The following is a 23,479-nucleotide window of genomic DNA, read 5'->3' on the forward strand; positions in this document are numbered from 1 at the left end:
CTTCAAGATCAACCAATGTCTGGAAAACATACAAATCAGAAGCTGTAGCCCTCCTCAGTGTAGAGGTCTGACCAATAGATTTGTCTTTCTGTATGTTCTTCTAAATAGGTCACCAATCTAACACAGAAAATAACATATTTGGTCTAAGAAAGGACAAAAACTGGATTTACATTCAATCCTTTGAGAAAAGAAAAAAAAAAAATGAGACAAGACAATCATTGTGGACGACTAGTAGGGATGTAACGATTCACTCAACTCCCGATACGATTCGATTCACGATACTGGGTTCACGATACGATTCTCTCACGATTTATTTTACAAAATGGGACTGTATATAAATGACTGAAAAATATTCCTTTATTTTTTTTGGGAAAATACTATACTATTTTTCATTGTCAAAAGAATCCCTTGATGAACTATTCAAAACAATGCAATTTAACTAAAGATAAATCTTGAATGAAATATTTGTTTGAACCAGCAGAGGGCGCTGGTAACCCAGTGGTCGGTTGCATGCAGATATTTTGCAGTGAAGAAGAGATGCTATGCTAGCAGACAGAACTAATAGAAAAACGTTACTTTTACAGATATTCACGTAATATTACAGATATTTTTTCGGTGCTAAAGGGGTAATGAATCATTTATGAATATGTTTAAGAGTAGAAGGCGGCCAGAAAGAAAGTATTAGCAGATTTCGCTCGCCGCCAACACTTCTGGGTAGCGTTATACCTATGAATCGATTTTTAACTGCCTTACGATTAATCGTTACATCCCTAACGACTAGTCATAACTTTCTTCTTTTTACATTTTTTTTTTTTATTAAATCAGCCCAAGTTTTAAAATATAAACTTTTTATATTTCATTGAAAATGACATTGGTCAACATAATATCTATCTATTTCAACATTGCTTCATAGATTTTGATCCTTTAGGGAATGAGTCAGTTTTCACAGAGTAACTGTGATTTACTACTAACTGGAGCAGAGCCTATTCCTCAACAGATGCTTGGTGTTATTCCCAACAGATCCATCTATAGTAAACTAACAATAAGAAGTTGATCAGGCCAGTGAAGGTAAAAGCAGAGCAGAGCAGGAGGCATGCTTGGTGATCACCCAAGTAGAGATTTACAAGCAAGTTCGACAAGAAAAGAGCAGTCGTCTAGACAACCACATGTGCAATAATGTGACCAGCATAGCATAGAAACTGGATGAGTTGTATCTGCCAGAGGAGCAGAGACATACGACCATTGATAGATTGTATTTTTTTTACCCGTAAAATGGTATTTGTTTTTTTACCCGTAAAATGGTATTTGTAGTTCTGTGACTAGGAGTGGGTGATATAGGAAAAGAGCTGTCGTCTAGACCAGAGGTTCTCAAACTTTTTTGGCCTAAGTACCCCCTTTTGCTCATCTCTGAACACAAATACTCCCTTTGTTATCAAATAATTAACACGTACCCCCATTTGAGAAACATCGGTCTAGACAACCACATGCAGTAAAACAAACCAATTTGCCTATTTAAAATTCTAACCCTAAATGGAAAAAAATATAAAAGATCATTTCAGTTCATTTTAATTAACATTTTTTTAAATTTAGATAAGCAATTTAGATAACTTGTTCCAAGTACAATTAGCATTAAACAAAAAGGTTGAGATGCAAAACTACAAGTTCTCTTTGCTTAACTCAAAATTTAAAACTTAAAACAACAGCTTTCAAGCAAGGTGCACACTTGCAACGTAACATGGCAGAATGTCAGTCTTATGACTTCAATTTGTTTTTTGCAGTATAACACATGTTAATAAAATCTTAGTTCAAGCAGTCTTTCAAGCCACTCATTTTCCACAGTTTGGAGGATCATAACCTTTGCAAGCTAAAACGATACTGCTTCAGTTGCTGGGTGATATGCTCCAATATCATATCACCTTTCTTAAAACGGCCATTAGGCAATATAAACAATATTTTTTTTTCTCAGTACAGTTTTACAAAAAAAACATACTAGGTCAAAGTCACTGGAGAAAAATGACACAAACACCCTTTTTTTTTTAAAAAAATCAGCAGCAGTACAATATCAACATTCTGTGCCACTTTTGGTTTGGTTTTTTCCTTCCTTTTGGGGATGAAATGTGTGAGTAAATTCTTTCAGTGCAGGTCTGAGTTGTTAAAAGCAGGTTTTAGAGCATTGAGCCAATCAGTACATGGCGCCTTTAAGACAGTTGCAGATTGGAGGGGCCACGTCCGAGGTGTATAAACACTAAACAGAGCTCATATCTGCTATTGTGATTTGGCAGAGAAGAAAAACTTTGGATGTGCTGTGTATGGGGACGCAGACCTATGGCATAGACACGGCACCATGAGGGATAAAATGTGCATAACAGCCGGGTTCTATGATCTCTGTACTTTGTCAGATCGTCGTCACATTCTAATCTTTCTGCCCCTATCTGTGACCATCTCAAAAGCAAACAATGCAGTGCTTAAGTTATGACCTATAATATATATTGTTGAAGCAAATCTAGTGGTAAAATGATATGCTTCTACTTGTTGTGATTATGATGAAATAGAATACATTTGACTTTAGCACTAAGTATGACCTGTCCTTTTATACTGTCAATAGATTAAAAACATTGTGCGATTAATTAATTATACTCTGTGATTAATTAATCTAATTAATATCACCAAAAAATTGCTGATAAACGCTCTCAACTTCAGGTATTTTCATTTAAATTGATTACATTATTGTGGTCGAAAGATTGATATATTACAGTGTCTTTATGAAGTAATTTATTGTTTTTAACAGACTTGAACATATGCAGGCGTAGACATTTACATTCCTCTGTATATGAGACTAGTACCAAGGGCTGCTGACACCATAGACATGAATACAGACTCCTCATTGACCGGGTTGGTCCGTTAATGCGACACGTCAGCGTGGCCGCCATATTGGTAAAAGCAAAGCTGCCCTATAAACTAATGCAAATGAATGGACCGAAGTTCATAAAGTGCCTTTCTACAAAGATATTAGAGTTATTACTTTTTCTTAACCCATTCACACACCCATTAATATATTTGAGAAACAAATAGGCATCAAAACAATGTATGTGACTTTGATTATATTTAATGTTTACTCCTTATACTGTATATTTAGGACATAGTCAAGCACTAAACGACCTTATTTTTCTAATGTTTTGAGTTTTTACAGTTACCATTGTTTGTAACACTTATTGTGTTGATAAATATTGAAATATTAACATTATTTATTGTGGAAATAATCTGGTTCTAAGAATATATAACTTTGACAGGTGGATTTTCTGCATAGAGTTTTATTTATTCATTCCGCAGTGGGGAAATTTACTGACGTGACAGCTCAATATAAATAAAAAAGACAACAGAAGGCAACACTCAGAAAACCCAAAAGACACCCAATAAATAGTGCAATGAAGATAAAATAAAATAAACAATACAATAATAGAAGCTATACACAAATATAAATAAAAATAGAAAAATATAAATAGAAAAGGTAATCTAAAAAGAAGAGGGCAAACGTTTACATTTAACTGATTTTGATTAATCATTTTACTATTCATTGATTGCTGAAAATATTTGCATACGGATGTCTGTACGGGGGCAATTACAAACATATACAGTACATGCCTACAAGTATCTGTACAGGGGGAATTTATGAACCTCCTGTCTGAAGCGCTCGCTGCAGAGTATGGATGACGGACTGGTAGAAAACCCCTCCCGTCTGACAGCTGTCTCCCACTGTTTTCTGAGCTCTTCATCTCTGGGAAACCTACATAGTATGTGAAAAATTAGCCAAACAACTAACAACTGTTACGATATAATGTTATAACCTAACCCTAAATTTAACCCTAATCCTACCCTTCGGTAAATGTACCAATAGCACCTGGGGTTGTCCGTACGGGAACCATGCGAATAGACACTTTCAACAAATATCTGGAGGCTGCAACTGAAGGAAAACAATTATTCTCTCTAAACATATCGCCAATAATATAATAAATCTTAACATTCACAACAACAATAAAATAAACATTATCTTTAAGAAAGATTCAACAAAGAAAAGAGTCGCTGGTAAGAATAATTCACAGATTTTGAAGGGGTTTTTATTAAATTCTTCTTTCTGGAATTGAAAGGCTGCAACGATTAATTGACATAATCGATGATGTTGACGCAAATTTTATAGCATCAACACTTAATCTTGTAAATAAATGATAAAATCCAGCACGCGGCCGCTTCCTGCTTTCTTTCAGCTGCAGTACCTTACATTGGCCGCTAGGGGTGCTAGTGTTAGTGGGGCTAGTGTCGCCCAACTAACTTTGTGCAAGTAAACAGCGAAGAAGAATGGCGGAGAGAGGAAAACAGTATAGAAGCTTAACGCAACCTAAAGTTTCTATAGCTTCATAAATTTTCACCTAAAACAAACTGGTGAAAAGTGTAAATGCTGAAGTTCAGCTCTTAGTCATTAAAGCAGGACGGAGATACACGGACACGGAAACAGAAACAGTACGTACACGGACAGAGGGAGGAGTGACATCACTACCACTGATATTTCACCAATCTTTCATTTCTAATCACATAAAAATGTGTTTGTCAGCAGTCTGTGATTCAAATAGGTATTAATTAATAATAAATTCTATTGGGTCTGGGTGTACGTCTGAAAGCATGGTGTTTAACACTGCACTCATGAGTTAGGCTGTGACGTACCCGCTTTGAAATATGTTGTTCTGCTGATTATTGTTTATTCTGAACAGTAAACCTTTTTATTTATTATCAACTATGTGATTTGGACAACATAAATTAGACATTTCTTAACTTATAAGGATTCTTTCAAACAAGATGTTATTATTTATTACTTTATTTTATGGACTTCATTGAAGAAAAAGGAACTCTGTGATTGGTTTAAACCTTATTATCGCCACAACTTGCAGGCAAGTTAGCTCCAGCTTTTTAAAGCTACTTATTTTTACTCTTTGTTTACTACTACTTTGTTCAAGACAACTTACACTTTAAGTTTGTGATATTTAATTTATTCATGATTTGATTGTAATTTCAATGATATATTATGTGCTAAATATAACAATTACACTAAAAATACATGTTTTAATTCCTCTCTGTAAAACATGCTGTTACAGTACAACAGGGACACTTTCACAGGTGGAAGGATTTAAGCAGGTGCGCTAAAAAAGCAGTCCAAAATATGTGATTCAAAACAGAAAAATAATCGTGACTAGTCAACTATTCGAAAAAATAATTGATAGATTAGTCGACTACCAAAGTAATCGTTAGTTGCAGCTCTAAATTGACTATGTATTATTTTTTTAAAACATTCATGATCAATATCATCATGAATCATGAATTAAAACTCCTGCGTTCCGGGTACTGGGTAACGAAAATCACAAATTTAAGGGTATATGTAAGATATTTTATGAATATTAAGGTGCATTGATACAACGAAATATGTTACCAAAACCAACTACAAGCAAACCACACAAAAATTATGTTAATCATGCAGATAATGTTACAGTGCCAGACAGCATTCTACAGAGGACTACTAAGAAACCAAGCACCCATACTACTGTTATAGTATAAGTTAGAGATGTAACGATTCACTCAACTCCCGATACGATTCGATTCACGATACTGGGTTCACGATACGATTTTCTCACGATTTATTTTACAAAATGGGACTGTACACAAATGATGACTGAAAAATATTCTTTTATTTTTTGGGGGAAAATACTGCACTATTTTCCTTTTATTTTTCATTGTCAAAAGAATCCCTTGATAAACTATTCAAAACAATGCAATTTCACTAAAAATAAATCTTGAATTGAAATAAATAAAGGAATAATACAAATGAAGAAGAAGCCTATTAATTTAAATTCTGGTTCTATAGTAAACAATTCAAAACTACATAATAGTTCTTTTTCTTTTTAAAAGTGCAACTGAAAATGTATTTTGTGGCTTAACAATTAGACTTTAAAAAAAAAAGTCATTTTACTGCGTTGACGTCAGATATTTGTTTGGACCAGCAGAGGGCGCTGGTAACCCAGTGGTCGGTTGGCATGCAGATATTCCACCAGTGAAGAAGAGATGCTATGCTAGCAGACAGAGCTAATAGAAAAACGTGACTTTTACAGATATTCACGTAATATTACAGATATTCTTTCGGTGCTAAAGATGTAAAGAATCATTTATGAGAGTGTTTAACAGTAAATGGCGGCCAGAAAGAAAGTAGTAGCAGATTCCGCCCGTCACGTCCACTTCTGGAAGGATTAATATATATAGCGCCCTCTGCTGTTTAAAAAAGTACTGCGATTCAATTTTCAGAGCATCGATGTGAACCGTGGTACCTATGAATCGATTTTTAACTGCCTTACGATTAATCGTTACATCCCTAGTATAAGTTGGTGATTGGTACAACACTGGAAATAGGTAAACTGATAATGATGCTCAATTCTTCATCATCATTATCATGGATACCAGATTTGTAACTGCATTGTGTTTACAAAAACTAGGTGAGAAAATACATCATGCTATTAGAAAAGTGCTACAAAATAGACAGAAGAAAAGCCACAATTACACTAATATAATGCACCAAAAGCCACCATATAGAATCATTTTTGCTACATTTTCCAGGGGGGGGATATGCCCCCCGACCGCCTAGTTGCCGCAGTGATTTCTCGCCACAAGTTATAGCCTTCTACTTTATTTTTTTTTCCTACTACAACAAAATCTGCTTGTAAAGTAATTATATCACAGCCAAATACATGCAAAAGTATTTTTTTCAGTCATACCTGTGAAAGGCAATGCTATGAGATCTAGTTTGGACAGTATATTGGCTGGTACAATTCCACGCAGCACAGGAACTAGGCAACTAAGAAGAAACGAGGTTGGAAGTAAAATTATCTGTGTTTAAATTAGGGGACGGATCTGGATAAGCATAATGCTTTTTTCCGTCGCCCTTTCCGACATGTAAATGAATTTCTGTGAATGCAACCATGTCGGAAATTAACTGAATAAATAAAATAAAAAAAACTTCTTTGTTTGCTTTTGCCATCTCCAACATGGCGGAGACGTTGACGTATGATCCAGCGCTCAATGAGGAGTCTACGTATTCATGTCTATGGCTGAAACCTTTAGTTATGACCATCAGGAGAAATATTTGTGTACTTTTGTCAAGCTCCAAATAATAGAAAATAAACATCAGGTCCATATGTAGCGCTATAAAGTCATTAGATCATAAACAGTAAGAACAATTTTCTGAGCAATACAATTATTGAACACTGAATGTTTTGCTTTTTCTCTCCTTCAGATAATGTTAAATAAAAACGGACCTATCTATCGCAGTGCTGTAAATAAGAACATCAAAAATAACATTGTTCATTAAAAAAATAAAAAAGTGCTGAAATCAAATCAAGCAATCAGTGCGCCATCAGCCCCTCCGACCACCACCAACGCTCACTCACACTAGGCAATGTGGGTGAAGTGCCTTGTCCAAGGACACAATGACAGAAACCACTGGAGTGACTGCCCCCCACTGTGGCATCTGGAATTCTCACTGGTCTCACATCCAACTACTAACTAGGCCTGGACCTGCTTAGCTTCAGAGATCTAACAAGATCGAGCAATGACAGGCTGGTATGGCCTTTATTGGAGAAAAAGCCAAAAGTGGCACATATTGTGCAGCTGGCTGTTAATAAATGTGCCTGTGTGGTATTTTTCATCAGCAAATCTAACCCAGAATTGTCTTTCTGGTCAGACTTAATTATCGAGATAAAAATATTGACTTATGTCGCCTTTTTGAAAAAAATTATTGAGATATGAGTTTTGGTCCATATCGCCCAGCCCTACTCAAAACTCAAATCTAACAAATGGTATAATATCACTATAAACTAGTGATGCACTGAAATTCTGGAGACCAGAAATCTTCAGCTGAAAATGACCCAAAAATGCATTTTCACTTTTCTCACCAAAAAAAGCAGACCGAAACAGGATGTTGTTGACACGCAAGCGGCCAGTGCGTCTGGAAACAGGCCAAGTTGTCCACGGACTCACGGAGTGGCTGTATTTACATACATCTGAGCACTAAAGCGTTTTCTTAGCGCTTTTTGAAACCGGTAACTTAAGTGTGTTTTACGTTTCTGTGTCACGTCGACACTGTAGTTACGTGTAGCCCTCCATCGACACGGACCACACTGCAGCCTGAAGCATGGCTGTCTTCAGAAGCCATCTCTAAAAACATGCTTGGATAATAAATAAAGCAGAGAAGCTCTTTCAGCAACCCATCCAATTATAGGCCTGTACAATATTATTTAATGTATGAGTGGGGTCAAGTTAAAATTTGTATTGATTTTTATTTTATATTGTGCATTGTTGGAATGTCAGTGCAAAATAAATATTTTTAATTGATTTATTCTTTGCTTTGAAGCAATCTTATTAATTTATACAATAAAGGGTTTTCACCGATGTCACTTTCGGGGCAGTAACCCAGATACGCGGCCATGTTGGAGGTAAGCAGATGTTGACACTACATGTTGGAGGCTCACGGAGGTGTACTCTGCGATGGATAAATCACATAAAAGCTCCTCAAAATGCGTTATAGATGCAAAGGCATACAGGGAAGGACTTGGTCCGCAGGGAAGTGGACAATATTTGGAAAAGATACGGTTTGGTGGTGCAGATCTATACGAGTCGGATCTTTCGTCTTGGATCAATGACGACCCGGAGAGTTTTCTGTCTAATAAGTATCCTGATATCGTCAACTACTGGGATTTCACCAAGCCCACACCCAGCAGAAGACCTTAAATCTTATAGAAGTTTGGAGGTCGGCTGCGGCTGCAGGGGCTTGCGTTAGCAACGGATGTACTGTATATCAGCAGATAACTCAGTCAGTTCTAATAATTTCACAGTGAATCTGCAGTGTAGTTACTCTAAAATAGTATATGACTGACAGGCAATCTTAGATTCAGGCAAATCAAACAGTTATAGTCTGTTAGATGCGACTACTTTGGACCTAAAGCCTCGGATTGCTACGCCGACAACGTCCAGTGGCCTGCAAAGCAGCGGAGCCTCGTACCAGCGGTGTCCGCCAGCGGTGGAGACGTAAGCGGTGTGATCAGAAGCAGGAGCGGAGCTAGCAACCAAGCTAAAAGCTAATCCTCAGAGAACGCTGCTTCCTTCCATCCTGCGTTCTAATGTTTGCTTCCTGGAGAAAAAATGTAACTACCTGAAGCTGGATTCAAATGCAAGATGGGAGATGAGGGCGGCGGTGTTTGCATATACACCAATAACAACTGGTGCAACAACGGTGAGCTAGTCTCATGTCACTGCTTTCCTGATCTAGAACTACTGTCTATAAAATGCAGATATTGTTCTCCTTGATTTGTTGTAACTTTTGGCCGTCAATAAAACTCCACATTTTTTAACGGTCTGACAGATTAGCACAGCCAAAAACAAGCCAATAGTTCACCATTTCCTCTCAAAATTCGGGATTTGCTTGTTTGTCTGCTGTTTGTAAACCTGCTGCTTATCTCCAAAATGGCGATTTCCAGGTTGATGACACGTCGCGAAAACACTCTATAGCAATGATTTTAGTGAGGTTAGTACACATACAGAGCCATAAATACAATGGGAGTAATAACTTGCATAATAATTTATTTCGATTTACGGCCTTTGTTTTCTCATTTTCGGTTTAGGCCAAGAATTTTCAGTGCGGCGCATCCCTACTATAAACACTGAACTAGTGCACCTCTTTCAGTGTTGAAATTTCTAATCAATACTGCCAATTCAAAAATATGGTATGATACAGACAGCACAGCGTAACATAATTTCAATGCAGCAAAAACTGATTAATCGGTCTGGCTAATGACCAGTCTCGATTAATCAGTGTAATTGTCAGGATTTATTTTTATTTTTAAGGGGAAAAAACAAATGTCTGTAATGCACAGCTCAAATATGTATATTTGAGGGTTGAGGGATAAGTGTGCAAAGCTGTTTCCTGCCATGGATGAGAAGAATGCAAAGCTGTACTTGGAGAGCAAAACATGCAAGTGGAAGAATGAAGAGTTTCCTGTCCCACCAGAGGACAGGGAAAGTGAACAACAGAGGGGGGAATAAGGCACACCCATTAAAACTCGGAAAGTAAGAACAAAAAAGAGGAACATTTAAATAATAACAGCAATTTAAGTTAAAATGGGGACAGCAGCAGCAGCAGGTGGAATCAAAGCCAAGCAGTTAAAGATCGAAAGAAGGAGGAACGTGGATGTGATGCCGACCTCGATGTTGAGTCAGTGGGGGAAAACATAATAAAGGAGGAGCCTGCTGTGTTTTTACAAGACCAAATGTGAGCAGTGTTAAAGCATGTCTCTGTGTTTAGAACACCGTGACTTGACACACACTCGATCAGCAGCGACAGGATGTGACAGCCTGAAAACTTTCTATTGATCCAAAGCGAATATCGCAGCGCGTCGTCGTATCTAAACCTCCACCGTTGGCTGCACATTTTGGCGTGGCTCCTAGTTTGTGAAACGGGATTCCTATAATAGCAGTATTTAGTCAGAGAGAAACCTTAATATGTCAGTGTTTTCTACAGTTCCTCTGACTGATAGCCGTGCAGCTAACGTGAAGCTAAAGCGTAGAGCTATCCTAGCATCAACATCATCATGACGGCCTGGGCATCACTCACTTTACCAGTTCAAAAACAAACAAAAAAAAAGCACAATCTCACCGGCTTTCTCATGATCGTATCCAACCACGATGAAATAGTCAGCCAATCTAGCCATGTCTGCCGCTTTTTCCGAGAAACACCAACACAATTCAGCATTTTCCCTTCTTCCAAGGCACAGCCATGTTTGACAGAAGGAGTGTCACTGCGCTTGCGTGCAAGGAGCGGGATACATCCATGGGCGTGGGCCGCGCAGTTTACAAATACAGCTCTGTGTCCTAACAAGTTCCTCTGTTTGGCCCCAAAACACATCGCCCTATTCTTCAGAGGTCAGCCAAACAGAGCGCCACCACACTGGAATAGTGACATGTTAGTGTGGGACCACATATTCAGCTTTTTATGTGCATCTCCCAGGAGTTACCATGATGAATACCTCACAGAACCATCCAGATAATGTAAAATAAATAAATAAATTTAAAACTAAAACAAAACAAAAAAAAACCTTCACAGAGACATTGTGAAGAGTTATTATTAATTCAGAAATGAAGTTACTAACGTTACTAAAGTACTTGCTTTTATGGGTAATTGTACAATTCTAAATCAGTCATTTTTATACTTAATTACGTTTTAAAAGAATTAAAGCATTGAATTACATTTCTACACCCAATCAATACTGAGTAAATTCTAATTATTTATTTTTTTAATGATCAATGGACAATGTGAAACTACATCAGTGAGTTGTTGTAAGAGTTTGTTATTGTCAAAAAGGTACCTTAAAAAACAGTACCGTACTGATTTCAGGTCAGCAGTTTATGAAGGCACATTGAACATAATCCATATATTCTTAATTGTGTCATTTCTGATGAACCCCAGCCACTTCCTTAGGTTCAGGTTAGTGTTTATACCTATTATGTTGTTACACAGATGGCATATTTGGCATGGCACTGTTTTAAAGTACAATAAATTTAGCTATGCTAAAAATCTAAAAAAAAATTTTTAATCAGTTAATTTTTATTTTTTAAATAATTTGTACATTTTGACAAAGCTTTTATTTTATACAGATGCCTTTGTGGAAAGAAATATTAATTCCAATTGTGCAAGATTTCTTATCCTCCTTTTATGTACATGAGACTTTTACTGTATGCAAGGAAACCGTGGCCAGATTTATTACCAAAAATAAACGTGGGGGGTGAAATTAACTTGTAACTTTTACATTGAGTACTATTTAATAGAGCTATTTTTTACTTATACTTGAGTATTTTATGTGACTTACTTGTACTTTTACTTGAGTAAGTAACAGTACTTCTACTTGAGTAAGATATATCAGTACTCTTTACACCTCTGAAGTCTAGCCACTATTCCTTTAGAGAAAGAAACTAGCATTAGATGATATCTAATAGTGTCGAGTAGAATCTAGACGCGGCATTGGATGAGCATGACAATAATGTAGAAATTATACAAGACTCTCTATACTCCCCAAGATCTGAAAAGCACAAGCCAAGCTTTTGTGACCACAGTATTTCAGCTAACTTTCAACACAAGCCTACCAACAATAGCAGGAACACAGCAAGTGATTTCCGTCTGTCCTTTCTTTCCCTTTTCATCCGTGTTTTCAATGTCTTGGTAATTTCCAATATATGAGTGTGATTTACAGTAAACAGACTATTGAGATCAGTACATATCAAACATGAAGTTAGAAGGGGAGGTATTTACCGGTACTTGTGATCATTTTCATGAAAATACAATTGAACCAGGTCAAAAAGTATTCAGGGTTGATGGTAACTAGGGTTGAGATGATTTGGTGTATTAAAGCTGCAGTATGTAGAATCATGAGACATGTATAGAAGCAAAGATGCTCACCCTCCCCTCCCTGTTTTGAAATCTATCATCCCTTACCGGTATACTAGTGAATGCGCACAACTGTGGAGCTCTTAGTGACGTTTTTCAAAATAGAAACTAGTGACAAATGTAGGGACTTCATCATGTGTTATTGGAGAGTTTTCTGGTGTTTTAGAGACTCTGAGTGATATGAATGCACGCATCACTCTGTAGTTACTGCCCTGAACAGAGGCTGCAAAAGGTCTCATGCTGCGTTCACACTGAATGCGTCTTCTGCAGCACCGGACGCGTCTGCCGCACAAAACGTTCCACAGGTTTTGCAGGATCAAAAAACACATTCGCTTCATATGTGCGTTTGAAGCAAAGCACTGCCCACCAGCGACACATCCAACTCGGTGAGTTTCACTGCCTGCTGAAGCGAGGCGCTGCGTTCCTTTCTCTCCTCTCATAAACATAAACCACCAGTGAAAAAAAGCCGGCGTGATTAGCGGCTAATGCTATCCTAGCTCAGTGCCAAATTTCAAAGATAAAAACTACAGACAAGTTTGACCTGCTACTACCACCTCCTCGCTGATTCTCCTCCACTCCAAATCCTTCCTAGTCCGATCCCGGTTATAAAGGCAGTGTCATACAGCTCCAGATGGTCACAAACAGCTTCTACTCCATGGTTGAATGGGTGAACAGACCGATGTCCGTGTTGACGGCCTGACGTCATCGTCAACAAAGACTCTGATTGGCTTTTGTCATGCGAAACAATCGCAGGAGTTCAATATTTTCAACTCTTGTTGATATATATATGCGAATATGACAAAAAAAATCAGGAGCGCGCTTGCACGGCGGATCGGACCGCACCACAGCACAGGAAAGATTTTACCTCTGGGCCGTGTCTATCCATTGACTTTGTATGTAATCTGGTCGGAAGAACATTTCGTGACGCATCCGTTGTGAACGCAGCTATATACAGGGAAAAGAGAAGCTGCAAAATTACACTGTCCACTACAAAATGCTCAAAGGTGATTATGGATTTTTGACCAAAAAAAAAAAAAAAAAAAAAAAAAATCATACATACTGCAGCTTTAATATCACAATTTATATTAAGCATTCGGGCTAATTAAAGTCCTGCTTCTATGGTAAAAAACAAAGTGAAATCCATCACTCATCTTTCAACATTAAATTCTTAAAGTACAAACATACGCTTCCTCTACGAGGCGCCAAAAGGCAATCGCCTGTCATGATTGCACCATCCTTTGTTGTAAACTCTGGTAAGGGGATTACTTGTCTGCTGGAGGCAATTATCATTACAAAGGTCTTACAAAATATTTGGGCATTTATAGCACATGTGTTTGCTATTTCAATATTTTTCCTTTTTTGGCATGTTTAGGATATGACACCATGTGTGGAATTGGGACGTGACTCGTGATTTCTAAAGGCACCCAGGAAGATTTTGTAACAGTGACAAGAAAAAAATTAAAAGGCTCTGATGTGTCACTGAGGTATGTAAACTCTTAAGTATGTCTGGAAGTATGCTGAAACAACCCCCAGAGACTTTCTGCCACTATTTTAGTAGAAACTGAAATAAATATAAAAACTGGAAGCTCAAAACTTTTTCATTTTTTACAAATCGTCATCTCACAAACATCTCATGACAGACGTTTGTGTGACATACCGTATGTATGACAAATGCGTGATAGTTCAATCTTTGCTTGTATAGGATCCCCAGTAAAAGAAACACCTTGATAACAACATTTAGAAGTACAGTACACGTGCTGGTGCAGCATAGAGCGCAGATTAACAATAAATAACAGGTGGTAATTCCCTCTCACATGTACGGAGAGGCTTTACAGGTCTCCTATTATCACTGAACAGTGAGTGTACATTCCTTAAAGTGAAAAATAAATAGCAGTGTGCTAGCAGCCATTGTTTAATAATCTCTCGGTCAATATTTTTCATACATCAGAGCTTTTCTTTCAAGTTTTTTTTCAGACTGTAGATAATTGTAAAATTCCAGCATGCATTTTTATCGCACATATTACATCGTGAGCTGGCAGTCCAATATTTGCCTTGTACAAACAAATTACCCAAACATTTTGTGTACACAGTTGAGTTAATCATACCAACTATATCTAACAAGTTACTCAATTCTTGTTTTATTACCCCACTCAGATCTATCATCCTGTGTATTGTCTAGTTGACATGGAACTTCCAAACCATGGGGAGTGCCTTGATAAGATTAATTGAGAAACTGTTTTTCATTTTTACCGTACATAATGAGTCAGTTGGAATGAAAAGGTTTTATAAACTCCAAATATGAACAAACGCTGTGCCTATTTAGCTCTTCAATAATACTTATAGATGACACAAAATTTAATTGAACATACTTTGTTCTTGCTGGGAAACTTATGAGACTTCTAACAGATAGCCACATTATGATGATTATTGCTGTATTGTACCAATAACCTAAAATATATATATATATTTTAAAATAACCCCATTTTTTTTCTTTTAAATTAAAACAGTTAACTTGGACATTACTGTTATTATCACTATTCAACCACACAATAGACTCCTTTTCAACCCTTGTATTGTTACGGCTGCAACAGCATTGCCATATTGCACTGAATGGGGTGGAGGAAAAGGATGAGAGTCTGTGTGTGTCAGTCAATGAGTCCCTCCCACCTCCTGTATAAAAGCTCTGGGTCTGGTGTGTAGGAGCTATTAGCAGAGTGACACAGCTGCCAAAGAGAACCAGTGGCAATCTCAAGGAACCTGTGGAGTACTTTTTTTTGACAGAAGACAAAACTAGCCAACTCATTTGGAAGAGAAAACAGGTATGTGGACCTTCTTTCTAGGAACATAATGCTGTACACTGTTCACCCAGCTGATGGCTTTATCCTTACTTTTTGAGCTCAGGGCACAAGTGTAATGAGAAGGACAGGTTATCTCTGTGGTTATATAAGCAGTTCAGCACTTAGAGTGTGTCTTTGTGTGTAAAGCATCCACCTGGGACAGAAGCAGCTTTTGTAAACTGCAGATATCATTTTGTTATGGTGTGTATTATTAGCACAACCAAGTTAAGAGCTAGCTACAGTTTGTTTTTAAACATTTGTTTGTGAGTTTAGCAATTTCTGGACGTCTCATTGGTTGGACTGTGTCCTTCGCATTACTGGCCTTGGGCCCAAAGCCAGTTGTAGATTTACTTAACCTCAAAAATGTGACCTTAGCTTAACTTTTAAATAAATGAATGATATATGCAAATAATTCTGCTTTTGGACTCTTGTGTAAGCAAGTATGGTTATGGTTCTTATTGTATGAATGAGTTTTACATTCTTAGAAGGCAGGACATCCATGGTGTTCAATTTGAACATTGAACATAAATTAATAACTTTCCATAATTTTTTCTGCTCCTCAGGGTTCAAAATGACATTGGTCTTCCACTCCTTCCTCTATTGCTGCCTGCTGGCAACAGTAGCACACTGTGTGGAACTTGAAATCAAACCACAGTTGAAAAAGAGGTGAGTACACCAAGTAATTCTTATAGATTTGGTTTATTTTCTTCTGTTAAATGTCTGAGAACATTTGCATGACTCCTGAAATACCTGTCTGAAGATTAATGGACTTTTTTTCTATACCTCTAAGTCTCAGCATATGGCCTGGGAGCAGATTGAGAAGGGATCTTCAAGGTGCATCACTGGAGAGGATAGAAGAGTCTGAGCACTTTGTCAGATCAGAGGATATCAGGGACACTCCACTGCAACATTCCAGGTATGACCATCAACCTGCAAACCACTTTATAATAGTAATGACTTCTCATAATTAAATGTGAAATTTGATCTTGGTAAGATGCAGTAGCCTGTAATTTAGAGACATTAATATCCCCTTTCTTACCCTCCAGCACTGACATCCATATCCGTACCAAGAGGTCTAAACCTTCAGCCAACCAGTCAAGAAGACACGGCTGTTCGCTGGGCACCTGTACGGTCCATGACCTGGCCCACCGTCTGCACCAGCTCAATAACAAGCTGAAGATCGGGATTGCCCCCGTAGACAAGATCAGCCCACAGGGCTACGGCCGGAGGCGTCGCTCTCTCCCAGAGCGCAGACTGTCTCTGCAGCTGACGCAAGGCAGGCTGAGGCGCGTGTGGAGCACCAGTGACTCGCAGGTTCACAAGCTCGAGGCGCTCCTCAGACGAACATGAACAGGACTTAAAGAACAATTTAAAGTCGGTGTCTGCTTTGTTTCAAGAGTGTCAAAAAGAAAACCAAGCCTCGGACTTGTGCAAAGTATTCTCCAGCACATTTGATCCAGGCATGAGGAGGACGAGAGAGAGAGAGAGAGAGACTTGCTGGAGCCTTGCCTCGCAGCGCGGCGATGTGAATGAGGACTGCAAACAACTGCAGCTGCCTTTACAGACACTGGAGGTTCAGGGAGCACAGGTGCTGTTACACCAAAGAGTGCTCAGATCTACCAAAGTGGACTCTGGTTTAAAGAAGGAACTATATATTTTCTATAACTATGTGACTTTACACTCTCATTCCTCAAGGCCAAGTTCTATACACAGAGGATTGTACCACCACGTTCCATTAAACTGTCTGCACTTTTCATTAGGACTAAAAGTCAAATAAATCATCAGGAAAAAAAAAAGTAATTTTTTTTCCCACCATGATACCAAACAGGAAGTTAAGTCTATAGAGAGGCAAAGCTCTCAGTTTATGTCAAGTTATGGACACTGTATAAGGGATATGCCTTAGATTTTGTGGGATATGTGCCAATCCAAAAAGGATTGAAATATACTTGAAAATGTTTTTTTTATTCGTACAAAACGTGTGCAATCTAATCTTGTTTATTGCAATTATTTGTATATAAGAACTCCTTTATTTAAGTATTATATAAAAGTTACAAGTAAGCCTACTTATGTTTATAGAGCTATTTTTGTACAGGAAGAATTATATATGGGCATTTCAGCTATTTTGTCATTATTGTTTTTGCAAACTGTGGTAAGATATATGTTTTATAAGTATATATTATATATTTGTAAATGTGCTCTATTTTATTTGTGTCAAAGCAATAACAATGTCATTTAATAAAACGTTTTTGCATTAAAAAAACAAAAACAAAAAACCTGTCACTTGCTTTCTTTACATCTCCAAAAATGTGCCACAGCCAGACAAGCAGCACCTGGTCTTTGTTAAGTTATTACAGGTTCTCATTAAAATGTCCCCTCCTCTCCCTACATTCCCTCCTTATGACCCCCCATATCCTCTCTTTGGTAGGAGAAAAGGCGGCTAGGATGCTGAGTACATTCTTGTTTGGGCTCACTTCATATTTGTTCACTCACCTCACACAGCAGAAGAGCCCTGCAGTCATGGGTTGAGGCTGTGGCTTTTAGCTCCAGCATCTGTATTCAATGGTAGACAGACGGGGAGAAGAAGGTTGATGCAAAGGTTTCCAGTTCAACATTCCAGCAAAGCAGTCACAAGTCCATTCTTTAAGTTTAAGCGGGTTGAAAATGTATTAATCATGACATATGACCTTTACAATTACATTCACAATGTATCAACATCAGAATTTACATTTCTGAGTAGTTTGCCAAATGACATGAACCAATTATGATGTTATACAATCTCTAAAGATGTAATCACTCATTAAGTTTTCATAGCAGCTTAGCCTGTAAAGTCCAGCTAACCTAACAGGCTTAGGGTGGAAAAGTAATACATTTTTAAAACCGGAATAATCCAATACCATTCAAGGAGAGCATGCAATACGGAAAGGCTACAATAGCAACCCAAAGTATAATAAGTTTAAAAAGGGGTGCATATGTAAAGATAGTCCCAGCATCGAAACATCTCGTGTCCTCTATTGCCATCTAGAGACATTCGATGGATAAAACTGAAGTGTTTAAAAGCAGCTCTGCAAAGTTCTTATACTTGTAAGAAAAAGTGTGAAAAAAAGACCTAAATTGCTATAATTTGTAATAAATAAATGTGTTTAACTTTTCAGTAGAATAAACGCAAACCACTTTTTATTTATTGTACCAAGATTACAACTAAATGAAATTACTATTTTTTTTTTTTAATTTATTTGTTTTAACCAGCTCAGCCTCTAATATCAAGTATTTTACAATAATTATTTTAAATGTTTTTCTTTTTTTTAATAATAATCAAATACAGTAGCTGATAGTATCTTACTCTAAAGTACACTAAAATGCCACTTCTTCTAGATTACATCAATGCAATTAATAAAAAAAAACTACTGAACAAGTGTTTGAAATTCGTCATTTTTGGTATTGAATAGCAATTTTTGCATTATAAAATTCACCCCAGTATCATGGAACTCAAATTGATTAGATTACTTAAATTAATAACTTTTTAAAATCTGAATTTAATCAGTTAATCAGTCACAATGAAAATCTGCCATCTAGTGGTGAAACTTTTTACTTAAGTAAAAGTCTGAATTTCCATCTCAGTGAATTTATTCTAAGAATAGCATGAATGGACTTAGGCACTGTACTTTCTAACTATGTGACTATGTCACTTCTGTGCTAACCCAATCAGCCAGTGACGCCAGTGACACAGTGATAGCATCAACTTACTTCCGCAGGTCAACTTGTAGACATAAAACCTCCTTTACAGACTTGGACACGCTGAGCTCCAGGTGGTTTATTTTTTTTTCTCAGATGATTTAAATGGTCCTTTCCAGATGCTGGCAAAGTTACATTCCCCTGCAAATTTACCTAGATAGTATGACACAGAAAAGAGAGGAGATGAGTTTAGGTTTTGGTATGTTCACTTTCCCAATTTCATTGTTTAAAACCCGCTTTTCAGGGCCCAATGTGGAAAAATGCAAAGAACAGTGGGAGAGCAATAGGTCACTAGTCAATCAAAGCGATCCAGTTTCATGACTGTGAGTCAGATCCCAACACTAAAAGTACTCTAATAACCTGAGCTGAGAGGATTGACCCTATAATCTCAAACACTGACAAGCTAAATTAGGGACTACGGACTCCCTGCTGCTTAAACTACTCCACTCCACCTGAGTTCTCCACTCAGATGGCGCTAGCAGTTATGTAGTACCATATACTTATGCTGTCACATAGCAGGTAAACTTTTATACTACATGGTAGAGGAAACATGTGCGGGTGCCTGTGAGGCTTGTCAAACACATCAAAATTGAAATTAGATAATTTTATAAGTATCAACTTCTTTGCTCAGAACTCAGAATTAATCTATGACACAGTAGCTCTACTATAGACACCATTGAGGTATAGAGTACAGTAAGTAAGTGGAACAAACCAGTATACTGCAGTTGTTTGTATCTTGATTAGAAAACTCAACTAGCAAAAGCAGGGCTATGGCCTTTGGACAAACTACGGTAGTGTTTGTTCTTACATTATTAATTTACATCAAATGGACCTGACTTTTACAGTGCTTCTATCACCACTTACCTGGTTCCTAAGTGCTTTACATTATCAGCCTCACACACCAATAGCAATATACATTAGCTGTCACGCAAAACATAAACCCTGCATTGGGAGGAAAGACTTGTTTAGGACTTGAGGAAAAAAGTTTAGGACTTGGTTGCTCGATATGCTGTGGTAACAATAATAGGCTCACAATAACAATACAATATTATTGTTATTAATATGTTATTTTAAAAAAAACAAAAAAAATGTTGTTGAAAAAATAACTATTTCACTCATTTGACTGTAACTCTGGACATACTTACAAACTTGCATCATGTCATTTGACTGTATCTATTAGGCAGTGATGGATTATTTGATAACTTTCCTAAAATTGACAATCACAACTCAATTTTACATTCAATTTCAATTTCCATTCTTCCATCCATTTTCTGACCCACTTGCACCTTTTTTCAGGGTCATGGGGGTCTGTCTGTTGGTTCTCCAGCTCTCATTGAGTGATTTTTTTTTCTTCATTAAATCTTGAGCACATTGTTTATTTTCTTTTTTATATACATAGCATACATGGTCAAAACAAGATATGAATAAATTGAAAAATAATCTAAATTCTGAGTTTTCATGGTTGAAAGTGTTGGCATGTAAGGTTTTTAAAAAAAAATATATTATTATCATGCGATTGTATTAAGCCCAATTCTGGAATTTTGATTAATATTGTGTTGACCTTGGATGTTTTTTTAAAACACAGATGGCATTCAGACATCACAAAAATATGCATTGTAGAAGGTTTACATAGAAGGTCTAATCCAGCTCTGGATTATTGAAGGAAAGTAATTCAATTAAATCTATTGAAATATTCATCAGCTCGCTTTTATTTGTTAGTGTCATTTTCATAGCTAAACTTTTGATTTTACTCAATTTAATCTGGTTCCCCATAGACTGTGGCAAACAAAGGGTTAAGAAAAGGAGAGATACTGGCTGCAGGGTGGTGGATGAGATATCAGAAGCTCTCTTCATAAACGCCCACAGTGTGACTTTGATGTTTCTCTGCAGCGCCCTGAGAACAGATAAGACAAACTTCAGATACAACTAAACTGAATGAGGTGAGTGGATAGAATTGCTGTATTAATCTGATCATTAGTTAGAAAAACTGATAAGAACAATTAAACTATTTTACTTTGATCTTCTTAACACAACTAAATGTACATTTTTTGCATGTGCAAAGTCTTAATAAATAATTAGTGCAACTCGAGATGTCCCAATACAACTTTCGATACGATACCAATATTGCAACCTTGGGTATTAGCAAATACCGATATCGATCCAATACGATAACAGCACAAATCATACATACTTTTATTACTTATTTTGTAGTTTTGTAGTGTGAAATGTTAGAAAAGGCTTGATTATTAAAAAAACAGACCCATTCATTATAAACCAATGGATTACGTATGAACTTTTTAGAATAAGAATATTCAATGATTGAATAAAATAAATTAATAAATAAAATAGAAGATGTTGAAAAAATTATATTATAATTATAATATTGTATCGGAGATTTTAGATGCAGTCCGATAAAATCCAATATTCGTTTTCTGGCTGATATCGGACCGATATCCAATATCAATATCGGATTGGGACACCCCTAACTGCAACACAGTAAGAATAATTCAAGATGAGCACATATTTAAACATGTAATATAAATATTAATAAATAAAAATGTAAATATATGTCTGAAGATGCCTTTTATGGTTTCAAGGGTGAGAGTACTTCCTTTGCTTTTAAAAAAACAAAACAAAAACACTTTCTTACAGGTTCTATGCAATGTAAAATAAGAGCAGCGGAGACACGCCTCAGTCAGTGAGCTGCTATCTTTCCCATCACTTTCTCTCTCTACAGTGGCATAAGGCTTTCTCCTCTGACAAAGGCCATTAGTCTCCACAGTGTGTGGTCTGAGAAGATAAAGATGGAGGAATGTTGAGTGATGGAACTGAACTGTCACTGTTCCAGCAATGGACTAATGACACATTTTGGTGATATTCACTTACAATATGAAAATAAATAATAAAACATTATCCCTACTCTCCAAAGTAACCATAAAGATTACTAATGGCTATTTGTACATTTCCATTGCAGTTAGATGGTCTCACAAGCACAAGGATACTCAGTATTACATTGGCAGGCATAATTCACAGGGAAAGCTTTTTAGATGCACTCAACTATAGTGCTCAATAATGCATTCTACAGACCTACAAAACCTCATCCTTTCTTAGATATTTGAGCTCCCAGAACCAGATAATCTGAACTGGATGCTCATGTTACAAACTACAAACAAAAGAGACTTCTCTAAAAATATATACAGTATATAGATTAGATTGTGGATACAGGGAAAGCATATAGTTGTGATGCATCCTTATCTCAGAGTCAATTTTTGTCTCACTCTATATGTGTTAACAACACCTTACAGTATGTATTTATTGGTTTGCATCAAAGATTGTTGCAGAACGGGTTTGGTACCTTAAAATAGAAAGATGTTCATTCATGAAAAAAACAAGTTCTGTTTCATAATATTTCGTGAGATGTCTCACTATGAGATTCAACCTCTTTCTGCATTCCTCAGAAGCAATTATTTCAATCTGCCAATCCTGATTGGCCAGTGAAGCACGTCCGTCCGTACCGATATCGATCCAATACGATAACAGCACAAATCATACATACTTTTATTACTTATTTTGTAGTTTTGTAGTGTGGAATGTTAGAAAAGGCTTGATTATTAAAAAAACAGACCCATTCATTATAAACCAATGGATTACAGTATGAACCTTTTAGAATAAGAATATTCAATGATTGAATAAAATAAATTAATGAATAAAATAGAATATGTTGAAAAAATTATATTATAATTATAATATTATATCGGAGATTTTAGATGCAGTCCGATAAAATCCAATATTCGTTTTCTGGCTGATATCGGACCGATATCCAATATCAATATCGGATTGGGACACCCCTAACTGCAACACAGTAAGAATAATTCAAGATGAGCACATATTTAAACATGTAATATAAATATTAATAAATAAAAATGGAAATATATGTCTCAAGATGCCTTTTATGGTTTCAAGGGTGAGAGTACTTCCTTTGCTTTTAAAAAAACAAAACAAAAACACTTTCTTACAGGTTCTATGCAATGTAAAATAAGAGCAGTGGAGACACGCCTCAGTCAGTGAGCTGCTATCTTTCCCATCACTTTCTCTCTCTACAGTGGCATAAGGCTTTCTCCTCTGACAAAGGCCATTAGTCTCCACAGTGTGTGGTCTGAGAAGATAAAGATGGAGGAATGTTGAGTGATGGAACTGAACTGTCACTGTTCCAGCAATGGACTAATGACACATTTTAGTGATATTCATTTATAATATGAAAATAAATAATAAAACATTATCCCTACTCTCCAAAGTAACCATAATGATTACTAATGGCTAATTGCATATTTCCATTGCAGTTAGATAGTCTCACAAGTCTCGCATTTTCAGATGTACTCAACAA

General features: G+C 36.7%; 3 protein-coding genes across 6 annotated transcripts in view; 2 read left to right on the forward strand and 1 right to left on the reverse strand.

Moving 5' to 3' along the window:
• Positions 1-10,903, reverse strand: part of sbf2 (SET binding factor 2) — a 113,377-nt gene extending 102,474 nt beyond the window's left edge. For both annotated transcript variants that reach the window (XM_028476642.1, XM_028476634.1), the window contains exon 1: positions 10,742-10,903. In XM_028476642.1, coding sequence (XP_028332443.1) covers positions 10,742-10,796 — 55 coding nt within the window. In that variant the 5' untranslated portion in view covers positions 10,797-10,903. The remainder of the gene's footprint in view (positions 1-10,741) is intronic.
• ampd3a (adenosine monophosphate deaminase 3a) overlaps positions 1-23,479 on the forward strand; it is a 66,010-nt gene that overhangs the window by 23,984 nt on the left and 18,547 nt on the right. For 2 of the 3 annotated variants that reach the window (XM_028476704.1, XM_028476712.1), the window contains exons 2-3: positions 13,899-14,010; positions 20,871-21,035. The gene's annotated coding sequence lies outside the window, so the exon portion shown is untranslated. The remainder of the gene's footprint in view (positions 1-13,898; positions 14,011-20,870; positions 21,036-23,479) is intronic. The other variant, XM_028476723.1, reaches the window with a different exon arrangement.
• adma (adrenomedullin a) lies at positions 15,222-17,540 on the forward strand. The gene is made up of 4 exons (XM_028476787.1): positions 15,222-15,345; positions 15,927-16,029; positions 16,154-16,279; positions 16,410-17,540. Exons 2-4 carry the CDS (start codon positions 15,935-15,937, stop codon positions 16,711-16,713), a joined length of 525 nt encoding a protein of 174 aa, XP_028332588.1. The 5' UTR covers positions 15,222-15,345; positions 15,927-15,934; the 3' UTR covers positions 16,714-17,540.

The sequence above is a fragment of the Gouania willdenowi genome, chromosome 3 (assembly GCF_900634775.1).
Source record: "Gouania willdenowi chromosome 3, fGouWil2.1, whole genome shotgun sequence".
Taxonomy (NCBI): Eukaryota; Metazoa; Chordata; class Actinopteri; order Blenniiformes; family Gobiesocidae; genus Gouania; species Gouania willdenowi.

What these genes read in the sequence shown, in the direction of transcription:
- adma (XM_028476787.1), top strand. Translation starts at nt 15,935, where the DNA reads ATGACATTGGTCTTCCACTCCTTCCTCTATTGCTGCCTGCTGGCAACA. An exon ending in AAACCACAGTTGAAAAAGAG is followed by an intron (nt 16,030 to 16,153) that starts GTGAGTACACCA and finishes TATACCTCTAAG; the next exon opens with TCTCAGCATATGGCCTGGGA. An exon ending in ACTCCACTGCAACATTCCAG is followed by an intron (nt 16,280 to 16,409) that starts GTATGACCATCA and finishes CTTACCCTCCAG; the next exon opens with CACTGACATCCATATCCGTA.